An 18,398-nucleotide genomic window follows, 5' to 3' on the forward strand; every position below is an offset into this window, starting at 1 on the left:
TTTCTCAGAGTAGAGTTTTTAATTTTAATGGAGTCTAATTTATCAATATTTTCTTTCCTGGCTTGTGTTTTGGTGTTGATCTGTCCCCATGTTTTAATCTGTCTTTCCTGTGACCAGAGGCATAAATCATAGTATAGGCAGTGTAAACCAAAAGAGCAGGAGGATGCGAATTGACCCCTGGTCTTGTCTATGTAGCAATAGGCTCCCTCTTATGGATTACTGAACAGCAATACAATGTACCACAAATTATGAGTGCAGATTCCTACTAAAGGAGCCTGAGCTCTGCTTTCAGATACCCAAAGACATATCCCAAAGGAGAAAGCAGGAGAGAAATTCAGTTACCAACTAGGTAAGTTGAAACACTGCTACCTTCATTTTCCACAGCTTATTCCCAGTTCCTCTGTGCTACTCAGGGGTGCAGAATCAATTCAATATAGGGTTCCAGGGGCCCCTGGCAGGTGCTGTGATGTAAACCCTTCAGGAGATGCAGTAATATAGAAAGGTGTCAGTGGTTCCCCATCTCCCTCTCCACCTCTTCCCAGCATTCCCCTTACAAGGAAAGCTAATGCTTTCAATTGAAACAACATGCAGGAAGGGCCCACTGCCTCCTTGTCTTCTCTACTTCCATCCCACATCTCCCTCCCCTCCACTGAGAGTTTCCCATGCAGGCTACCAGATACCTCTCAGCAACCACATCTCCAGACCCTGGTATTCCTACAATGGTGGGTACCATCTTAACAACCATGATGGCTGCTTGGCCATGGGAAATGCCCAGGCTGTGGACAGCCCTGCAGCCCTAGGGGAGACCCAGACTAATCAGCTCGTGTATCAGTGCAGGTTGTCGGGAAAGTCAGGGCCCCAGTCATGAAAAATCATTCTTATCATCTTGGCAAACTCAGCTCTTTGGAGATAAAAACCCATCCAGCGTCCCTGTGCCAGTGTGATAGGCAGAATAACGTCCCTCCTCCACACCCAAGATGTCTGTCCTAATCCCTGGAACCTGTGAATGTGTTGTCTTACGTAGCAAAAAGGGCTTTGCAGATGTGATTAAGGATCTTGAAATGGAAAAGTTAGTCTGGATTATCCAGATGGGCCCAGTGTACCAACAGGTGTCCCTACAAGAGAAAGAGGGAGGCAGGGGACAGAGAAGGAACTGTGATGACAAGCAGATTGGAATGATGAGTGTAAGAGAAGCATGAGTCGGGGACGTGTCAGCCTCTAGAAGCCGGAAAAGCCAAGGAAATGAATTCTCCCCTAGAGCCTCCAAAATGCACACAACCCTGCCCAACCCATTTCAGACATCTGACCTCTGGAACTGTAAGATAATGAATTTGTGTTTTAAGCCACCAAGTTTGTGGTCATTTGTTACAAAAGCCATAGGAAACTAACACAGCCAGTGGCTATTTGGGGGCAGTTAGAAACCCTGGGAGCCTTGGACCCCACTTGTCTTCATGCTCCTGGTCTTTGGAAGGGTCCTTCCCCCCTTTCTGACTCGTCATCCAGCAAAAGGGCAAATAGATGATATTCAGGAACTGGCAGGACAGGACAAGCTGATCTGTCAGTAAAGCCTTTAGCATTTGTATCTTTTATTTAAATATTTATTGCATTATTTTTAAAGTTTCTCATCCAAACCACAGCTGCAACTGGAATCCAGCTGTCCCAGGCAATAGAAATATCAACTTGGGGTCTCCTGAGGGGGGCGGATTGTAGATTGCTGGAGTCAAAAAGAGATTGTTCCGGTTCAGCCCCTTGACAGATGAGGAACTGTGGCTGGAACTGGGGGTGGGTGGTGTCTGGGACTGGGAAGGGTGAGCCGGCACCAGGCAGGTGGCGCTGGAGGCACCTCTTAGACCCCGCCCGGGTCTGCCCATCACGGCTGCTGTTGGTACTGGCTCTCAGTGGCCGTGTAGAAGTCGTCCAGCACACTCTGGATATATTCGAAGGTGGGCCGCTCCTCAGGGCGGTTCTTCCAGCAGCGTGTCATCATTTTGTAGAGCTCCTCAGGGCAGTGCTCTGGTCGAGGCATGCGGTATCCATGCTCCAGTGCCCGGATCACCTCAGGGTTTGTCATCCCTGAGAAGGAGCCATGGAATTAAAGAGGGAGGGACTGGGACAGGGAAACCCGGAGTGACAGAGACTGTTGCCTCCCCAGCAGCTATCACTTCCCACCTCCCCTGGGAGCTGAGCCCCCCCCCCACTATGAAAGCCAGGTACCCCTTCCCCAGCCTCCCCTACAGCTAGGGCAGGACCATGGCACCCAATTTTGGCCAATGGCAGCTGAGGAGCATTGTCCCGGGAGACTGCCAGGAAAGGTGTTCCTCCCATGGAAGATACACCCTTCCTCTTTCCAACGACACTGAGAAACGACCTGATCCTTGGAGCTGAAGCACCACACGGGGAAGACAATCACAGAGAAGCGAACCCACAGACCTGAGTGCTGTTGAGCACTTGAACTAGCCAGTCACCAATGCCAGACTCCTTATCATGGAGGTTAATAACTTGCCTATTGTTTCTGCCATTCTTAGTTATTTTCTTACTTAGAGCCTAATGCATCCTAATGGATTCGGTTCCATAACCCAATGCCTGGCTTTTACTGGTGTACTCTCAAGACAAAACAGGCAGTCTGTCTCAGTGTCACTCTGTGAATGGGACTATTTCCTTGTTCAATTGAAGTTTATGTGAGATATCCTTAAGAACAATCTTCTACATGTCTACAATGCCCAATTTTACATTATCAGTCTAGAGCTCCAAACTCATATATCCGAGTGCTTCCTTCAACATCTTTACTTGGATGTTACAAGTCACCTCAATGTAAAAGGGCTAAACCAGAACTCTTGAATTTCTAACCCCAGACTATCACCCATTTGGCTGCTCAATTAACCAAGAGGATCAACCTTGATTCTTCTCTCTCTCACCTTCCATATCAGCAAGTCACATTTTTCCTTCTTTTGAAAGATATTATCAACCCATCGATTTACCTCTGTCTCTACCACCTCTCCCTATCCCACTGCTGTGGCCCCCGATCCACTCTCCATGCTGAACCAAAGCATCACTTAAAGATGGAAATCAGATGATGCCACTTCCCTGACTCAAACCCTCCAATGGCTTCCATACACTTACACTAACATCCACAGTCCACAGTTTTCAGCATGGCCATGGGCCCTCCCTGATCTGGCCCCTGCCGACCTCATCATTCACCATCTGCTCTCATTCCTTGTCTCCAGCTACCAGGCTTCCTTGTTCTTTCTTCAGACACACCTCAGAGCCTAAGAGCTAGCAGTGTCTTCTACCTGGAATCTTTCCCCTAGTTCCTCACTGAGCTGTCTTTCAACTCAAATAGGACCTGCTCTGACAGGAGCTGGGGAGCACCACAGGTGCCCCATGTCACTCCCTCTCACTCACCCTGCTTCGTTCTCTGCTCAGAAGTAACCTCCAGCTGAGAGTGTGTGTCTGTTGTGTGTGTGTGTCCCTCCAGGCTAGAATGTGCTCGACTCACCATATCCCCAGTGCCTAACACACAGGAGGGATTCGATCAAAACCAATCAATGAACCAACTGTCTATACCTCTTACTTCTAATCTTCACAACCACGTCTGCAAGGTAGACACCATTACCTATATTTGTTTAAAGGTGAAGACACTAGGGTAGGAGAAGTGAAGTGAATTTCTCCAAGTGTAATTGCTGATGGGGTGAGATTCAAATTCAGGATGGTTTATATACAAAGTCAGGGACTCTTTAAAATCTGCCTTTCTCCTTCTCCCCAGTGTTCTGGCTACAGAACAAGAGACATCTCAACCAGAAAGGAACAGAGAATAACATTATTTATGGACTCACAGGCAATCTACATGTTGGGTATGTCTTTGTGACTGCCTGGTCTACTCAGCGTAGGGTGCTGCCCATAGGCATGGGGATAAATTAATCCATTCAACAAACAGTTATTAAGAACCCCCCATGTACCAAGAACAGAGGTGGGCAGTACACATACACTAGTAAGGAATACAGACATGATTTCTGACCTCACGGAGCTCAGTGTCTGGTGGGGGAAAATATTAAACAAATCTGTAGTTGTCAATTGCAACGAATACTATGAATGAGACAATATGGGGTATTACTAATGAGAAGTAGCGGTCATGTAAGATACTTTAGATGACTGGATGGTGGGGTACAGAATGAGATGAAGCTGGAGAAGAAGGCAGGGGCTGGATCATGTAGGACCTACAGGCCATAATTAGAAGTTTGAGATTTTGTCCCAATTACGATGAGAGACCATTAAAGAGTTAGAGGTGGAGAAGGGACACGATCTGTTTCACAATTCTACAAGGATCCCTCTGGCCTCAGTGGAGAATGGCCTGTCCGGGAGAGGGACAAATGCAGGGAGACTGCGTAGGAGGCCACTGTACCATCAAGGTGGGAGATGATGTTGGCCTGAATGTGGGTGGAGACAGTAGAGTTAGACATGAGCATGTATTTAGGAGGCAAGTGGCCAAAACCTTGGGACTGCTTTGGATGTAGTAAGGGGTGAGAGAAAAGGAAGGGCCAAAGATGTCCTCAGATTTTCAGCTTAAGAAACTGGGTGGATGGTGGTACCTTTAACTGAGATGGGGCAGATGAGGGGAGGTTGGGGGCAAGGATCAAGAACTCCATCTGAATGAATACACTGACAAGAGAAGAGACCCACGCTGGGCCATGGAAGCAGCTGCAAGCTGATGCCCGCTTCCCTACCTGGGTAAGGGATCCGGCCATAGGTGATGATCTCCATCAGCAGAATACCAAAGGACCAGACGTCTGACTTGATGGTGAAAGAGCCAAAGTTGATGGCTTCAGGGGCTGTCCACTTGATGGGGAACTTGGCCCCTGTGGGATTGGACAGAGCATAGTCAGGGACAGTCTGGGAGCAGTCAGGGCTGGGTGTCTGCTAGGGTGAGGAGCAGGACAGGGGCAAGGCTGCTAACATCTGCCCCTACGTCCAGCCTCCACGGAAGCAAGGGCTATCCATCCTGAGGACAGATGTCTAGAGTGGAGGGGAAGGGGCAGAGGGGTTTGGGGCGTGCCAGGGGAGCTGGCACTCTGGACTATCTCATTGATTCAGCCAATATCCCAGTGAACTACAGCTCCCAAAGAGTAGAGTCCTTGAGGACTTCTATAAATGGAATCATACAATATGCAGTCTTTGTCACTTAACACGATGTTCTGAAAGCTTATCCATGGTAAGCATCTAGTCCTTCCGTCCTTTATTGTGGCCGAATAATGTGGTCTTGTTGCTTCTACTTTTTGGCTGCCACAAATTATGTTGCTATTCATACACAAGTTTGCCTGTTTCTGAATTTTATGTAAATGGCGCCATCCAGCTCTCCTTTTTTTTTTTTGGTCTGATTTCTTTCATTTCAATATTATGTCTTTGAGAGCCAACCATTTGGTTGGGTGGAGCACTGGTTTGTAATTTTTCATTGCTGCCTAATATTATATTACATGAATGTACCACAATTTATATATTGGTTCCACTACTCATGGATATTTGGATTCTTCCCAGTTTTCTCTATTACGCATAAAGTTGCTCTCACCCTTAATTTCCACATGCATTTGGCTAGCTCACCCTAAAATTGATCAGAGTCACTTGGTGAGAGTCTACAGACCAGGATACTCTGTCCAGAAGGACTCCAGCAAGCTTACTAACACATAGCTAATACGGAGACAGACACATGTCTTGACTCTCAATGCTCACAACCCATCCAAGTGGGCCCCATGGGTCCCTTGGCAGCGCTCCCTACCTTCCCGAGCCATGTACGCGTTGTCCTCGATGACACGTGCCAGGCCAAAGTCGGCGATCTTACACACCAGGGACGCAGAGACCAGGATATTGGCGGCTCTGAGGTCTCGGTGAATGTAGTTCCTCTGCTCGATGAAGGCCATGCCTTCTGCAATCTCCACCCAAAACAGAGACATCCTCATCTTCACATCTGGCCCAGCCCAAGGCGGGTCCCACCCAAAAACACAAGAGGAGTGTCTAAGTTTGAGAAAATGGGAAAATGTGTGTGCCAGCTTCCCCTTTCTTGTGGAAGGGTCCTGAGCGCAGGTTGGCATTTCTCTATCTCCCCATCTAGGTTGGGGGGGAATCTGAGGGCTGGGTCACTTTAGAAGCTTCTTTGGGATTCCAAGACTTCCAGAGACTACTTTGAGGAAAGAGCAATGGCAATGGCGTTATTTCCTCAGGACCTACATACACACACACCAGAATACTATGAGGTCCTCTCATCCCCAGCCTTCTTTCTGGAAGACAAGCTAGGCTAATGTCATATTTTGCTGTATCTCTTGTACCTTCTTCATCCTCAAGCCTGGGTAGGGAAAATTCATGTATTCATTCAACAAGTATCTACTGAGTGTCTCACGGGTGCCAGGCATATTATTTGAACAGCTGGTGAGCCAGGCAAGACCCCTGCAGGTAGTAGTAAGTGCCATAAAGGATAAAGCAGGATAGCAGGACATGAAGTGTAGACTGCAGTTTTGGATTGAGTAGTCAGAGAAGGCTGCTTTGAAGAGGTGAAATTTTAGCAAAGATCTGAGTAGTGACAATAAGTGTGTCAAATAAGAGCATTCCTGGCAGTAAGAACATCACGTGCAAAGGCCCAGAAGTAGGAATGAATTTGGTGTTCATGGAACACTGAGCTTGGAACACATGGAACTTCTGCTCAGGTGGCTGAGCAGAAGTTGCCACAGAGAGATGGGGGTGGGGTGGGGGGAGTTGAGGTTGAGAGGGAGGCTGCTGACTGTGAAGAACCTTCTAGGTTTGGAGGGGAGGTTGGATTGTACACTGAGCGCAATGGGAAGATTGTAGAAGTCCTCTAGCAGGAGTGTGACATGGTCTGATGTATATTTTAATGCCATCATGCCTGCTGAATGAATAATAGACTGTATGGAGAATTCTCATTCACAATGGGTCCCTGGAAGCCTCTGATGGAAAGATGTGGGATCTTTCCTTAGGGACTTTTTTTTTTTTTTTTAAAGATTTTATTTATTTGCCAGAGAGAGAGAGCGTGCGCACAAGTAGGCAGAGCAGTAGACAGAGGGAGAGGGAGAAGCAGGTTCCCCGCTGAGCAGAGAGCCTGATGCGGGGCTCGATCCCTGGACCCTGGGATCATGACCTGAGCCGAAGGCAGATGCCCAACCGACTGAGCCACCCAGGTGCCCCCTTAGGGACCTTTTTCAAGGGCTTGTGCATTAACCCTCATAAAGAGGTTTATAATTAACACCCAGACACCTAGAAAACAGCGTTTATGGCTTACAAACTGGCCTTTGAGCTCCTCGAGCCAAGTGTTATTACAATCTCGGTTTTACAGAGCAGGGGACACTTTTTCCATATCATCCCACCAGGAAAATTCTCAATGTCAGACTCAAACCAGTCTGCAGATTTCCAATCCATGTGCCCCATGTTGCCTCTAATTAAAGCAGAACTCCAGTGCTCTGGAGGACTGAAGCTGGGTGCAATCTGGTAAGATTTGTGGGGTGGGGTCGGGGAGCCTGGCAAGACAGACCAGACCAAGACACAAGCCTGCTCAAGGTCAGAGGCAAGGGGTGGCGCACTTGCGGGAAGTGGTCAGCAGGGGGAACCTGGTGGCTACCAGAACCAAGGTGTGAGGCTTCAGACTTTGTAACAAAAACTTGAGACTGCTTTTGCTTGGAGTCACAAGCCTGGGGTGAGATGAGACAAGGTCTTGTGGGGTGCAGAGGGGCGGGGAGGGGAAGGGATTTATCAGGAGTCCTCAGACAACAGAACAGTTAACAAGGGCTATTATGCTAATGGCAGGCACTGTAGCTTCCTCATATACTATGAGAGGATACTTGAGCTTAAACAGCATTTGCTCTGTGCTTTGGGGAGGTGCGCCTGCTATCAGCCCTACGTCACGGGCAAGAAAGCTGAATTCTGGAGAAATAAGTAACTGGTCCAAGTGGAGACCAGTAGTGGAACTCCAGCATCCCTGCTCAGGGTCTGGGCACTGATCCATCACTCTACCTGGACTTTTGGCCTTGGATTTGGCACAAATGCGGCTAGTTACCATTTTTTTCAGTACCCACAGGCAGACATTCATGTTATTGATTTTCGCATGCACTCAGGGGGGCAGGTGGGATTAACCCAATTTAGGAGACCGTAGAGGATACTGCCTAAGTAACTCCGCAATTACTCTGGAGTTGGACCAGCTCAGCCTGAGCCCCACAGCTCTGGGACCTCAAGCAAGCTACTTCCCTTCTCTTGCCTTACTTTTCTTCTCCATAGAAGGGAGGACATCAACAGAACCTGCTTCTGAGGGGTCATGTGAGGATGAATCCTCTAAGTCTACATCAAAGGTGTAGAACAGTGGCACATAAGTATTCACTTCAATTGTGGCTCTTCATGCTCCCTGGTGAGGAAAGTGACATTCAGAGAGGTTAAGCATCTGGCTCAAAGCGACACAGGCAGAGCTGGGTTCAAAACCAAAACTCTATGTGACTCCTAAGCCCAGATGCTTACATAGTGTTGTTTCTCAAGGATTGAATGAATGAATAATGGAGAGGCTCACTGGGCTCAGGGTTGGTCTAAGAGCTAGGGGTTGATGAAGTGGTGACATTTCATGACCACCAAGCAGGCTGCCCTGATGTTGGGCATTAAAACTTGGGTTTGAAAAAAACAAAAACAAAAACTTGGGTTTCCTTCTGAGAGTATCAGGGAACCACAAAATCAGAGCTGGAAGGGCCTAATCTGGGCTCTTCCAACTGAATCCCACTGATTCCTCGGGGTTGCCGGTGGGGGAGGTGGGGGGGGGACAAAGCAAAGGGCACCCTCTTCAATCTGAGCAGCTCTGTTTTGACCTATTTTAAAATGTTCAGCTGCTGTATAAGATTTCATTTGACCAACAGATTTATGGCTTTATAAAAGGCTTTTGAACTTGAGAAGCACAGATGTGGTCTAATTCCCTCATTTGACAAATGAAGACACCGAGGCCTGTAGTAGGTCTGAGGCCCATACAGCCAGTGGGTGAGACATGTTCTACTGCACCGTCTGCCTTTCTGGGACTGGAGGTGAAGACCTGGTCCCAGGTTGCCTCCTTCCTCTCCCTGGGCCCTCTGCTCCTGGTTTCTGTTCTCCCATCTGTGAAGCAGGGAGAGTGGCGTTTGTCCAGGCTGACTCTCCCCCAACAAGAGTTCTGCCAGTTTGATGGTTATAATTTAGTTATAGGCCAGACTGTTGTTTCCCTAGGGACAGGGACCACTAAAGTGAAAATGCCAGGCCTTGATTTCCATATGGCTCCAGCATTCCAGACTCCAAAATTTAAAGCCTTTATATATATCTATATATATATCTATATATATCTGTATATATCTATATCTGGACATTCCTCTCCTGGGATTTGCATACCCCCATGAGTTCTGCCTTAGGGATCTCCAGAAGGTCCTAGGCAGGTCTCCCTTAACACCCTCCAGGCTGCAAACCACACCCCCTTCATCTTTGCCAGCCCCAGGTACGGGCTGACCAGGCCCAGCTCTTTTGCTTTTTCCCATGGGCTTTGGCACAGGCTGTTTCTTCCATCTGGAGTACCCTCCTCTCTCCAATGCAGCTGCCTAACTTCCACTCATCCTTCAGGGTTCAGCCCAGAAGCCACTTCCTCTGGGAAGCCTTGCTGGGTTGCTCCTGGACCAGGCTAATTGTTCCAGCCACGACCTCCCACAGCATCCCTTTCCTCCCCTGTTTTCCAACAGAGAGGAGAGAATGAGAGAGGACAAAAGCGAAAAGCACTCAAGTGGGGAGTAAGAGGAACTGCAGACAGTGAAGGGAAAATGAGAGAGAAAATGGGATTTTCAGAAGTGGTCCTTTGGTTTGTTTACATTATTTATTTTGCTGGATACTGCATCCTTCGGCGCTGATCCAGGACCACTTGGGTAATGCCTCTCTTAGACATCCAATTGTTTAATGTCTATAAATTCTGGGAGGACAGAAATACTCTCCATTTCATTCGCTGCTGTATCCTCCCACCTCAACACAGTAATTTAGGCAAACTACTTCATCTCACTGGGCCTCAGTTTCCTCATCTGCACTCAACTGCTTCGCAATGCCTTACTTTCATATTCTGTAAAATGGGATGACTTGTCTGTGGCTGGACTGTTACATTGGTGGCCCCCAATGGACTGTGCCTCCTGGGACTCATGCTCTTATGCAGCCCCCTCCGACCCTGAGCCTGGGCTGGGCCGTGGGCCATGCTTTGGCCAATGAAAAGTAGCAAAGCATGATGGGAGCAGAGGATTCACAAGTGCTTGCACATTAGGGCTTGGTCCCTTGGAACACTCCCTCTTGGAACGTAGCCACCGTGCTGTAAAGAAGCCCTGATTGGACTGCTGAGTGACGAGGGGCCACAGGAGAGAGATCCCAGAGGCTGAGCCACCATGCCGGACATTCTAGCCCCAGGCAAGCTCTCAACAGAATGCATCCATGTGACTGACCTCAGTCTAACCACCCAGCCAACCCCAGTCAACGCACAGCATCACAAGAAATAATAAACTGTCGTTGTTTCAAGCTACTAAGCTTTGGAGGAGTCTTACAGAAGATAATAAAGGGGCACCTGAGTGGCTCAGTTGGTTAAGCGTCTGCCTTCGGCTCAGGTCTGATCCCGGGGTCCTGAGATTGAGTCCCTGGTTGGCTGGCTCCATGCTCAGTGGGGAGTTTGCTTCTCCCTCTCCCTCTGCCCCTTCCCCACCTCATGTGCTCTCTCACATGCTCTCTCTCTCAAATAAATAAATAAAATCTTAAAAAAAATAGATAATAAAAATCCCACTCTCTAAGTTTGATGTGAGGACAAATGTGTTAATGCCTGCAAGACACATACAAAAAGTGTACAGTTGACTCTTTAGCAACGCGAGGGTTAGGACCCTTGCACAGTCAAAACCCACATACAACTTCTCTCTCCCCCAAAACTGAACTACTAATAGCCTACTGTTGACCCAAATCTTCACCAGTACCGTAAACAATGGATTTATATGTGTTTCATATGTTATATGTATTATACCCTGTATTCTTACAATAGAGTCAGCTAGAGAAGAGAAAATGTTATTAAGGAAATCATAAGAAAGAGAAAATACATTTACATCACTGTACTCTATTTATAAAAAAAGAATCTGCTTCTAAATGGACCCAGTGCAGTCCAAACTCACATTGTTCGCGGGTCAACTGTACGTTCATACTGAGCACTCAGTGCCTGTCACCTGTTATTGCTGGTACTATTATAGCCCGAGCCCAATAAGCATGTGTTAAAGAAATCATTGAGTTCCTGCCCCCCCCCCAACATCCCCCTTTGACTCTCACCTGGGCTGAGAAGTCAATGAGCTTGGGCAACGGCTGCTTGCTGCCCTCCGCACTTTTCAGGAAGTCCAGCAGGCTTCCTGTGGGGGGAGGGGAAGCAACACGTACTACTCAGTACTCACACTCCCTTGGTGTATGGTTAAAATTGCTCGTAGTCATGGATTGAAATAGGGGCACCTGAGTGGCTCAGTTGGTTGAGCATCTGCCTTCCGCTCAGGTCATGATCTCAGGGTCCTGGGATCAAGCCCTGCTTTGGGCTCCCTGCTCAGCGGGGAGCCTGGTGCTCCCTCTCCTTCTGCCTCCTCCCCCCTGTTCATGCTCTGTCTCTGTCTCTTTCTCTTAAATAAATAAATAAAATCTTTAAAAAATAAAAAAAGTAACAGATTTAAATAAGAATATTTATTTACCATGTCTAATATTTGGGAACTAGAATTTCAGTGTTTTAAAAATGACGTTGTGATTACTGGATGGGGACAATCACGATTTCTTTGACTGAGATAGCTTTCTGAGCCTGGTTAACTGGGGGGGGGGGGGCGTGCTTTCCTGGTGCTGGCATAATTGTGTATTTAGAAAATGGAAAGCGTTTTGAGATTTCAAAATCACACCCAATGAGGTTGTGTGAGATGTTTCTGTTTATCGAAAAATGGGCAAGGATTGAAGATGGTGGTGAAGCGGTGGCCTTAAAAAAAAAAAAAAATCCCTGGGAAATCTTGGATCATGGGCGGGCAGGGTGGGGGCAACCTGGAAGGAATGCTTTGCCAACTCTCTTTTCCACAGCATTGGTCCAGACCCGGAAGACTACAGGAGAGGCACGGAGCTGCCCCCAGCCTCGAAGGCTTATCCTAAACCCATAAGCCTTTCCTACCATCACCCAGTCCCCTCTCCTGTAGCTCCATGAGCTCCCCTTCTCCTGGCATCCCCTTAAATGATTTCACCCATTAACCAGGAGAGCTGGGCCATTGCCTGTCAAGGCCCAAGTACTCAAGTTCAATAAGTACTTGTCAGAAGAGCTCCTGGCCGGACTGGAGGGCAAGAACCATGTCAGGATCACCTTTGAGTGTGCAATTGACCAGTATGAACCAACGCCTGCATCCCCAGTGCCCAGAGCGCAGCACCTTTGGCCATGAACTCCGTGATGATGTAGATGGGTTCCTCTGTGACCACTGCATACAGCTTCACCAGCTTGTCATGCTGCAGAGTCTTCATCAGGTTGGCCTCTGCCAGGAAGGCCTCCACAGACATGCTCCCTGGCTTCATCGTCTTCACAGCCACCTTGGTGTGCTTGTTGTAGGTGGCTGGAGCAGGAGAGGGAACAGGAAAGGTGGTCAGAACCCACTGCTCCTTCCCCTATGGCCCTGGGAGGCCCCGCTGCAGAACTGCTTCCTCCAGAACGCCTTCCCTGTTCATCTCAGCCCTCAGAGAAGGGAAGGGAGACGCAGGCTTTGGCCTCAGAAAGATGTGGATTAGAAGGCTGGTTCACCACTTCTTAGCTGTGTACCCTTGGGCAAGTCACTTAACCTCTCTGAACTGTGGTCTTCTCATCTGCAAAGTGGAAATGATCAGCACTGCCTTTCAAGGGCTGTTGTAGGGATTCAAGAATAACCTCAGAACCTCACTCAGATTGTTCCTGGTGCACACACATACACACCACCTTTGCTTTGTTACTTACTCATACACACACACCATCTTTGCTTAAAATGCTTTAATCGCAACACTGCTCTCAATTAAATGACCAATCTCGTCATGGTCCACAAAACCCTGCAGGATTTGGCCTCGCCCACCTTGCCAGCTTCATCATCCACCAAACACCCCCTTGCCTTTTGTGCACCAATCAGCCTGCATATCAGTCAGTCTCAAGCACCCAGCTCCCCCTCCCACCACAGGGACTCAACCCACCCCACCCCTGCCTCATCTTGTTGATCTTGTAAATCTCATAATTACTGTGTTTCCATTTTTGCCTTGGCTGCCAGGAAGCTCAAATCTAGATTTGAGGTCTTCCTGTAGTGAGAGTCTAAGGCCTTATATAATATTTTTAGTTTTCCAACCTTATCACTCAGATCCACTTTACATTCTTCTCTATAATTTCTCTGCCACATTCTCTTATTCAATGCCTGGCACACAGCAGGGTCTCTGTAAATGTAGTTGAAATGTGTGGATTTTAAATTTATTTTTTCTGGCTGAATTGTCTGCATCTCTGTAGGTCGTCTTCGCTCCCACTTGGAACATGGTGGAGTGCACCAGGCATTGGGCCAGGCATTGCACCTACCCCACATTCCGCAAAGCAGGCATTGCTGTTCTCAAGTTATTAGGGGCAGGACGGCAGGGGTGATGCACGCCTTTCTGGTGCCCCACAATGCCCTCGCGTGGCGCTGGGCACATGACGGGTGCTCAGAGCAGCTTGCTCATCAGTTGCCAACACTGAACGTACCTGAAAAATCTCCAAACTACATTTCCCCACTCTTAGTTTCCATCATCCTAAGACGCCTCTGATGATCTCAACCCCAAACTGGTGGACTGTCCCAGCTCCATACAAGGGAGGGGAGGGTGACCCCTCCTGCCCAGAGGGGAGATTTGGACCCCAACAAACCTGGCCTCAAAGGCAAATCAGCGTGTGCATAGCAGGATAATGTGGTTGCTTTCAGAGGAATTGCTCCTTTACGGTTATTATTCATATCTCCCCTTCCCCCCTAGGTGGCATCCCCACTTTGCCTCCAGCCGTTCCTGGAAGCAATGACCTCCCTCATTCGGCCTCCCTCCACCCTCTGGCCCTGGGTCCTTACCCATCCAGACTTCCCCAAACTGCCCGGCTCCAAGTTTCTTCTCCAGCTTGAGGGATTCCCGGGGTATCTCCCAAGCATCTTTCTCCCACGGCTTCTGGGGCTTGGAGGACATGCAGGGCATTGTCAGCTTCTGGCAGAGTCCATCACTCCCCTCTGGAACACAGCCCCTGGTCAGTTGAGGGCAGCCAGCCAGAGACTTCCCCTCGGAGGCCTCCCTGCCCGGTCCATTGCCTGTGGCCAATGTTCCAATGGGTTACCGCTATCGGGGACATGAGGACAGAGCATGATGAGATGTCACCTTGACCCTCCTGTTCAACAGGACTAAGACTTCCAGAGACTCAAAGCAGCTATTTGGGGAGGGTCAGGAAGAGCTCAGCGGGCCTCAGAGGCTGCAGCGCACCCTTCACTAGGATTCCTGGGAGACGGGTCCACCCTGGTTGGGATGCAGCCCTGGGCAGGACTCACTCTTGTAGTGGGCCACCAGCTCCTGCAGGGTGCTGAAGGTGCTCCGTGGGGAGATGTAGAAGCCCCCACCGTCCAGGGTCCGGATCTTGTAATGTTTCACCGCTTCCCTGTGCTGGGGGTCATAGTCTCGCACAGACAACGAGTAGCTTCCTGCACGGGCCAGAGAAAAACCCCTCAGGAGTGAGATCTCAGAGCCCGCCACCTCATGTTAGCACCCTGACGCCCATTCCTGGCACCTCCGTGGGGGCACCAGGGCAGCGGAGTGCAGGGGAAGAGTGGGCTGTGGGGTCAGGCTCTCTGGTTCTCGTCCAGTCTCCTCCATGTCCAGCTGTGAGACCCTGAACAAGTGACCATGTCACTGCTCTGTGCCTCAGCTTCCTCATCTGTAAAATGGGGTTGGTCATCATACCTCCATAGCTCATCACATTGCCTGATGATTAAAAGAAGTAATGCTGTAAAGCACTCAGGATGTGAACACTCAGCACATGTCAGCTCTCATCAGCATCTTCATTATCTCGATCTATCTATCATCTATCATCTATCACAAAAGCCAAGACACCACATCAGATTGGTAAATAGGTTACTCAGAAACAAACAAAAAGATCCACAACAACAAACGCAGTCTGACTCTTGAAATGTAAACACTGAAATGTAAATGTCAACATTAGATGTCATGGTAGGCTGAACAACAGCCCCCTGAGATGTCCGTGTCCTAATCACTGGCACCTATGACTTTGTTAGTTTAAAGGGACTTGGGGGATGTGATCCCGGTAAGGATCTAGAGATGGGGAGATTGTTGTAGGTTGTCCAGGTGGTCCCAAGGGAATCACAGGGTCCTTATAAGAGGAGGTGGGAAGGTCAAAGTCAATAGTAGGATAGGTGAAGATGGAAACACAAGGTTGGAGGGATGTGAGAAGGGGGCCATGAGCCAAGGAATGCTGCTGGCGTCTGGAACCTGACAAAGGCGAGGAATCAGATTATTTCCTGAAGCCTCTAGAAGGAACCAGCCCTTCGGACACCTTGACTTGAGCCTAGCGAGACCAATTTCAGACTTCTGACCTCCAGAATTGTAAGATAATAAATTTATCTTGTTCTAAGTCACGAAGTTTGTGGTCCTTTGTGACAGCAGTAGTAGGAACCTAATGAGCATGACATCACACAGACCAGAAACACACAAGTCTTTCAGTCCCTGACCATGCTTCTGGATTTGCAAGCTGTGCGTCATTGGGCACGCTATTAGCCTCTCTGTCTCTCATCTGCTCTATGTGCACTGTGGGTACTATGTCATAGGATTTTGAGGAGTACATCTTCCTCATCTGTATGTATCTCGATGATGTATCTCATCATCGAGATAATAAAGATGCTGATGAGAGCTGACATGTGCTGAGTGTTCACATCCTGAGTGCTTTACAGCATTAATTCTTTTAATTATCAGATATTGTTGCACGAATAACAATTGACCAGATATGCCAGCCACTGTTCTAAGAACTTCGTCCAAATAAACTATGAGTGAATATGAATAATTGTCACAAAAATGGATTGTAATTATATGAATATAAGGCATTATGTTATTCATTATAGTGAATGAATAACCCCATGAGGTCAAGGTTTTAGATCACCGTCATTTTAGAGGCAAGGAGATTGAGGTCCAGGCAGGTGAACTAACTCACTTGCAGTCATGCAGCTGGGAAGGGGCAGAGCCAGGTTTCAAACCCAGGCAGCTGGCTCCGGGCCCCACTCTTTGCCACTCTGCCGGGCCAAGGTGAGGCTGGCTTGACTGATACTAGATGGGGGTGGGGTAGAATCTGAGAAGCAGCAGGATGGGATTCAGGGCACTCACGGTGCCAGTTTTATTAAACTGGCTAAACTGGCCCCTCGGGTCCTCCGTCTGGGGGGACCTGTGAGAGTGAACCAGGCTCACCTTCCTGCCCTTCAGGGCTGGGGTGGTTTCTCGTCTCCCCAGCCACTATCTTCAGGATGGGCCAACTCAGTCAATCCCCCAGCTGTCCTGGGAGCAGCTGGAGAGAAGCTGGGGACTGTGTATAGCTTTGCCTTTTTTGTCCTATTTCCCTTGCCCTGAGGCTTGAAGGGGGCCGGTTGCGTGGGAGGAAATAAAGCCTAAATATGCACTGGCCTGAAACAGTGATGGCGAGTGGCATTATCCTACCATGTTCGGGCTTGACCAATTTGGATATCTAGGGGTAGAGAAGAAGGCCACGCAGATGCCTTTGATGGATGTCCCCCAAACTGCTCAGGATACTGTGAGGTCACACTTTATGCAATTTACTTGCTTAATCTGAGCCAAGCAGCTTTGAGACCAAACATATTAGTTAAGGTGCACCCCATGTGTGAAGTCTGAAATCATGAGACTCCTTCTTGACATCCATTCCTTTGGAAAAATTAGCCTCAACGGATGCTAGTTTATGTGATGTTTTTGGGTACTGTTCTTCCTTCCTGGGTGACAACCCAGCAGAAAGCCCCCGTCACAGCACAGGAATTTCAGGAAGTAGTTCGCCAACATGAAAACTTCCAAAAAACATCAAAAGAGCCAGTTTAAGCAGAGTCTCAGAGGAGGCTGGCCTGGGGCTCTTCCGGCGGCCTGGTCTACCCCTTCCTTATGGAAGGAGGGGGAATCAGGCTTCTGGACAAGATATACTGTGATGGGTATTTTAAGTAATATAAGCTAGTGAAGGTCAAGCTTCAACAGAATATTGTTTTTCGGGGTCCACAACCACTTGGGCCTACGTCCAGGTACCCAACCAGGAACTACAGAGGCTGAGGACACATAAACCAGGCTCGAGCAAAGGGCAAGAGAAAAGTTGGTAGTCTGGTGGGCTGGGTGAGTGGCTCAGCCCTCCCGGGGCATTTGCAGAAGGAGAGTGGTGGCCAGTCATGCCTAAGGTACCCCTGCAGGGTGGGGCAGGGTGGGCAAGGCTGGCATCACCTTTGGTGGTCTCGCTGTCCCGGATCAGGAAGGAGCCCAGCACGTTGCCCGGGGCCAGGAGTTGGCGCTCTGCATCCTTCCGGCTGATGTCCTTGAAGAACCACCTGGTGGAGAGGGGCGGGAGCAGCGTGTGAACCTGGGGTAGGGGGTCCTGCCCCGTTCACACCGGGCACCAAGAGACTGAGAGCCTGGCTTCCTGTAGCATCGATTTTCCCACAAGATTCTTTTGGGAAAAATAACCATTCTTTTGATACGGAAACAGACATTTTACCAGGAGTGAATTCAGTTTGCTGAGATGGAAACTTATGCAGTTTGGGGAGCTTTCTTTAAGAAAAATAATGCCAAAAGAAAGATTTCCCCCAAAAAAAACTGTAAAAAAAAAAAAGAAGAAGAAGAAGAAAAAACTTTTTTTTAGAGAAAAAGAGTACAGCATTACAATACAAAATGCCCATGGGTCATTTCATTGCCACCCAATGTGAGGGATATGGTGATGGATAGAAAAACTGACTGGTAAGATACAGCAGTCTTAACCAACTGTGGTCAAAATCTTGCTTTTGCCAATTTCAGAGGTACACATGAGCATCCTCTCAGGGTCTCAGACGTCCATGGGAGTGGGGGCCTGAACTTTGTAAACTTTACAATGTATCCTCTTCTGTGTGTACAAAGTTGAATACAAAGTCAACATGAATTTTCAAGCTAAAATGTGAGATTTCAATAATTTTATACTTGGACCTTTTCATTTTTCTCCCTGAATGTTTGGGATGTTGAGTGGAAAAGCCCAAGCTGCAGCAGCAGCCAAATCCATTCCTACCCTCAGCAGGGTGAGGAGTGGTTCGTGTGCTGTAATGGAAAACGTCCCAGACCTAAGGTCAGCTGGGTTGCACCTG

General features: G+C 48.5%; 1 protein-coding gene across 4 annotated transcripts in view; it reads right to left on the reverse strand.

Annotated features, from left to right (window-relative positions):
• Window positions 1-1,562: 1,562 nt before the first annotated feature.
• Window positions 1,563-18,398, reverse strand: part of HCK (HCK proto-oncogene, Src family tyrosine kinase) — a 40,252-nt gene continuing 23,416 nt past the window's right edge. For all 4 annotated transcript variants that reach the window (XM_045885553.3, XM_045885552.3, XM_054510037.1 and 1 more), the window contains 8 exons: window positions 17,512-17,615; window positions 14,568-14,717; window positions 14,103-14,255; window positions 12,438-12,617; window positions 11,326-11,402; window positions 5,768-5,921; window positions 4,722-4,853; window positions 1,563-2,073 (listed from right to left, as the gene is read on the reverse strand). In XM_045885553.3, the coding sequence (XP_045741509.1) occupies window positions 1,871-2,073; window positions 4,722-4,853; window positions 5,768-5,921; window positions 11,326-11,402; window positions 12,438-12,617; window positions 14,103-14,255; window positions 14,568-14,717; window positions 17,512-17,615 (1,153 nt within the window). In that variant the 3' untranslated portion in view covers window positions 1,563-1,870. The remainder of the gene's footprint in view (window positions 2,074-4,721; window positions 4,854-5,767; window positions 5,922-11,325; window positions 11,403-12,437; window positions 12,618-14,102; window positions 14,256-14,567; window positions 14,718-17,511; window positions 17,616-18,398) is intronic.

The sequence above is a fragment of the Mirounga angustirostris genome, unplaced genomic scaffold (genome assembly GCF_029215605.1).
Source record: "Mirounga angustirostris isolate CCGP_5_RB_7025 unplaced genomic scaffold, mMirAng1.0.hap1 SCAF_10, whole genome shotgun sequence".
Classification (NCBI taxonomy): Eukaryota; Metazoa; Chordata; class Mammalia; order Carnivora; family Phocidae; genus Mirounga; species Mirounga angustirostris.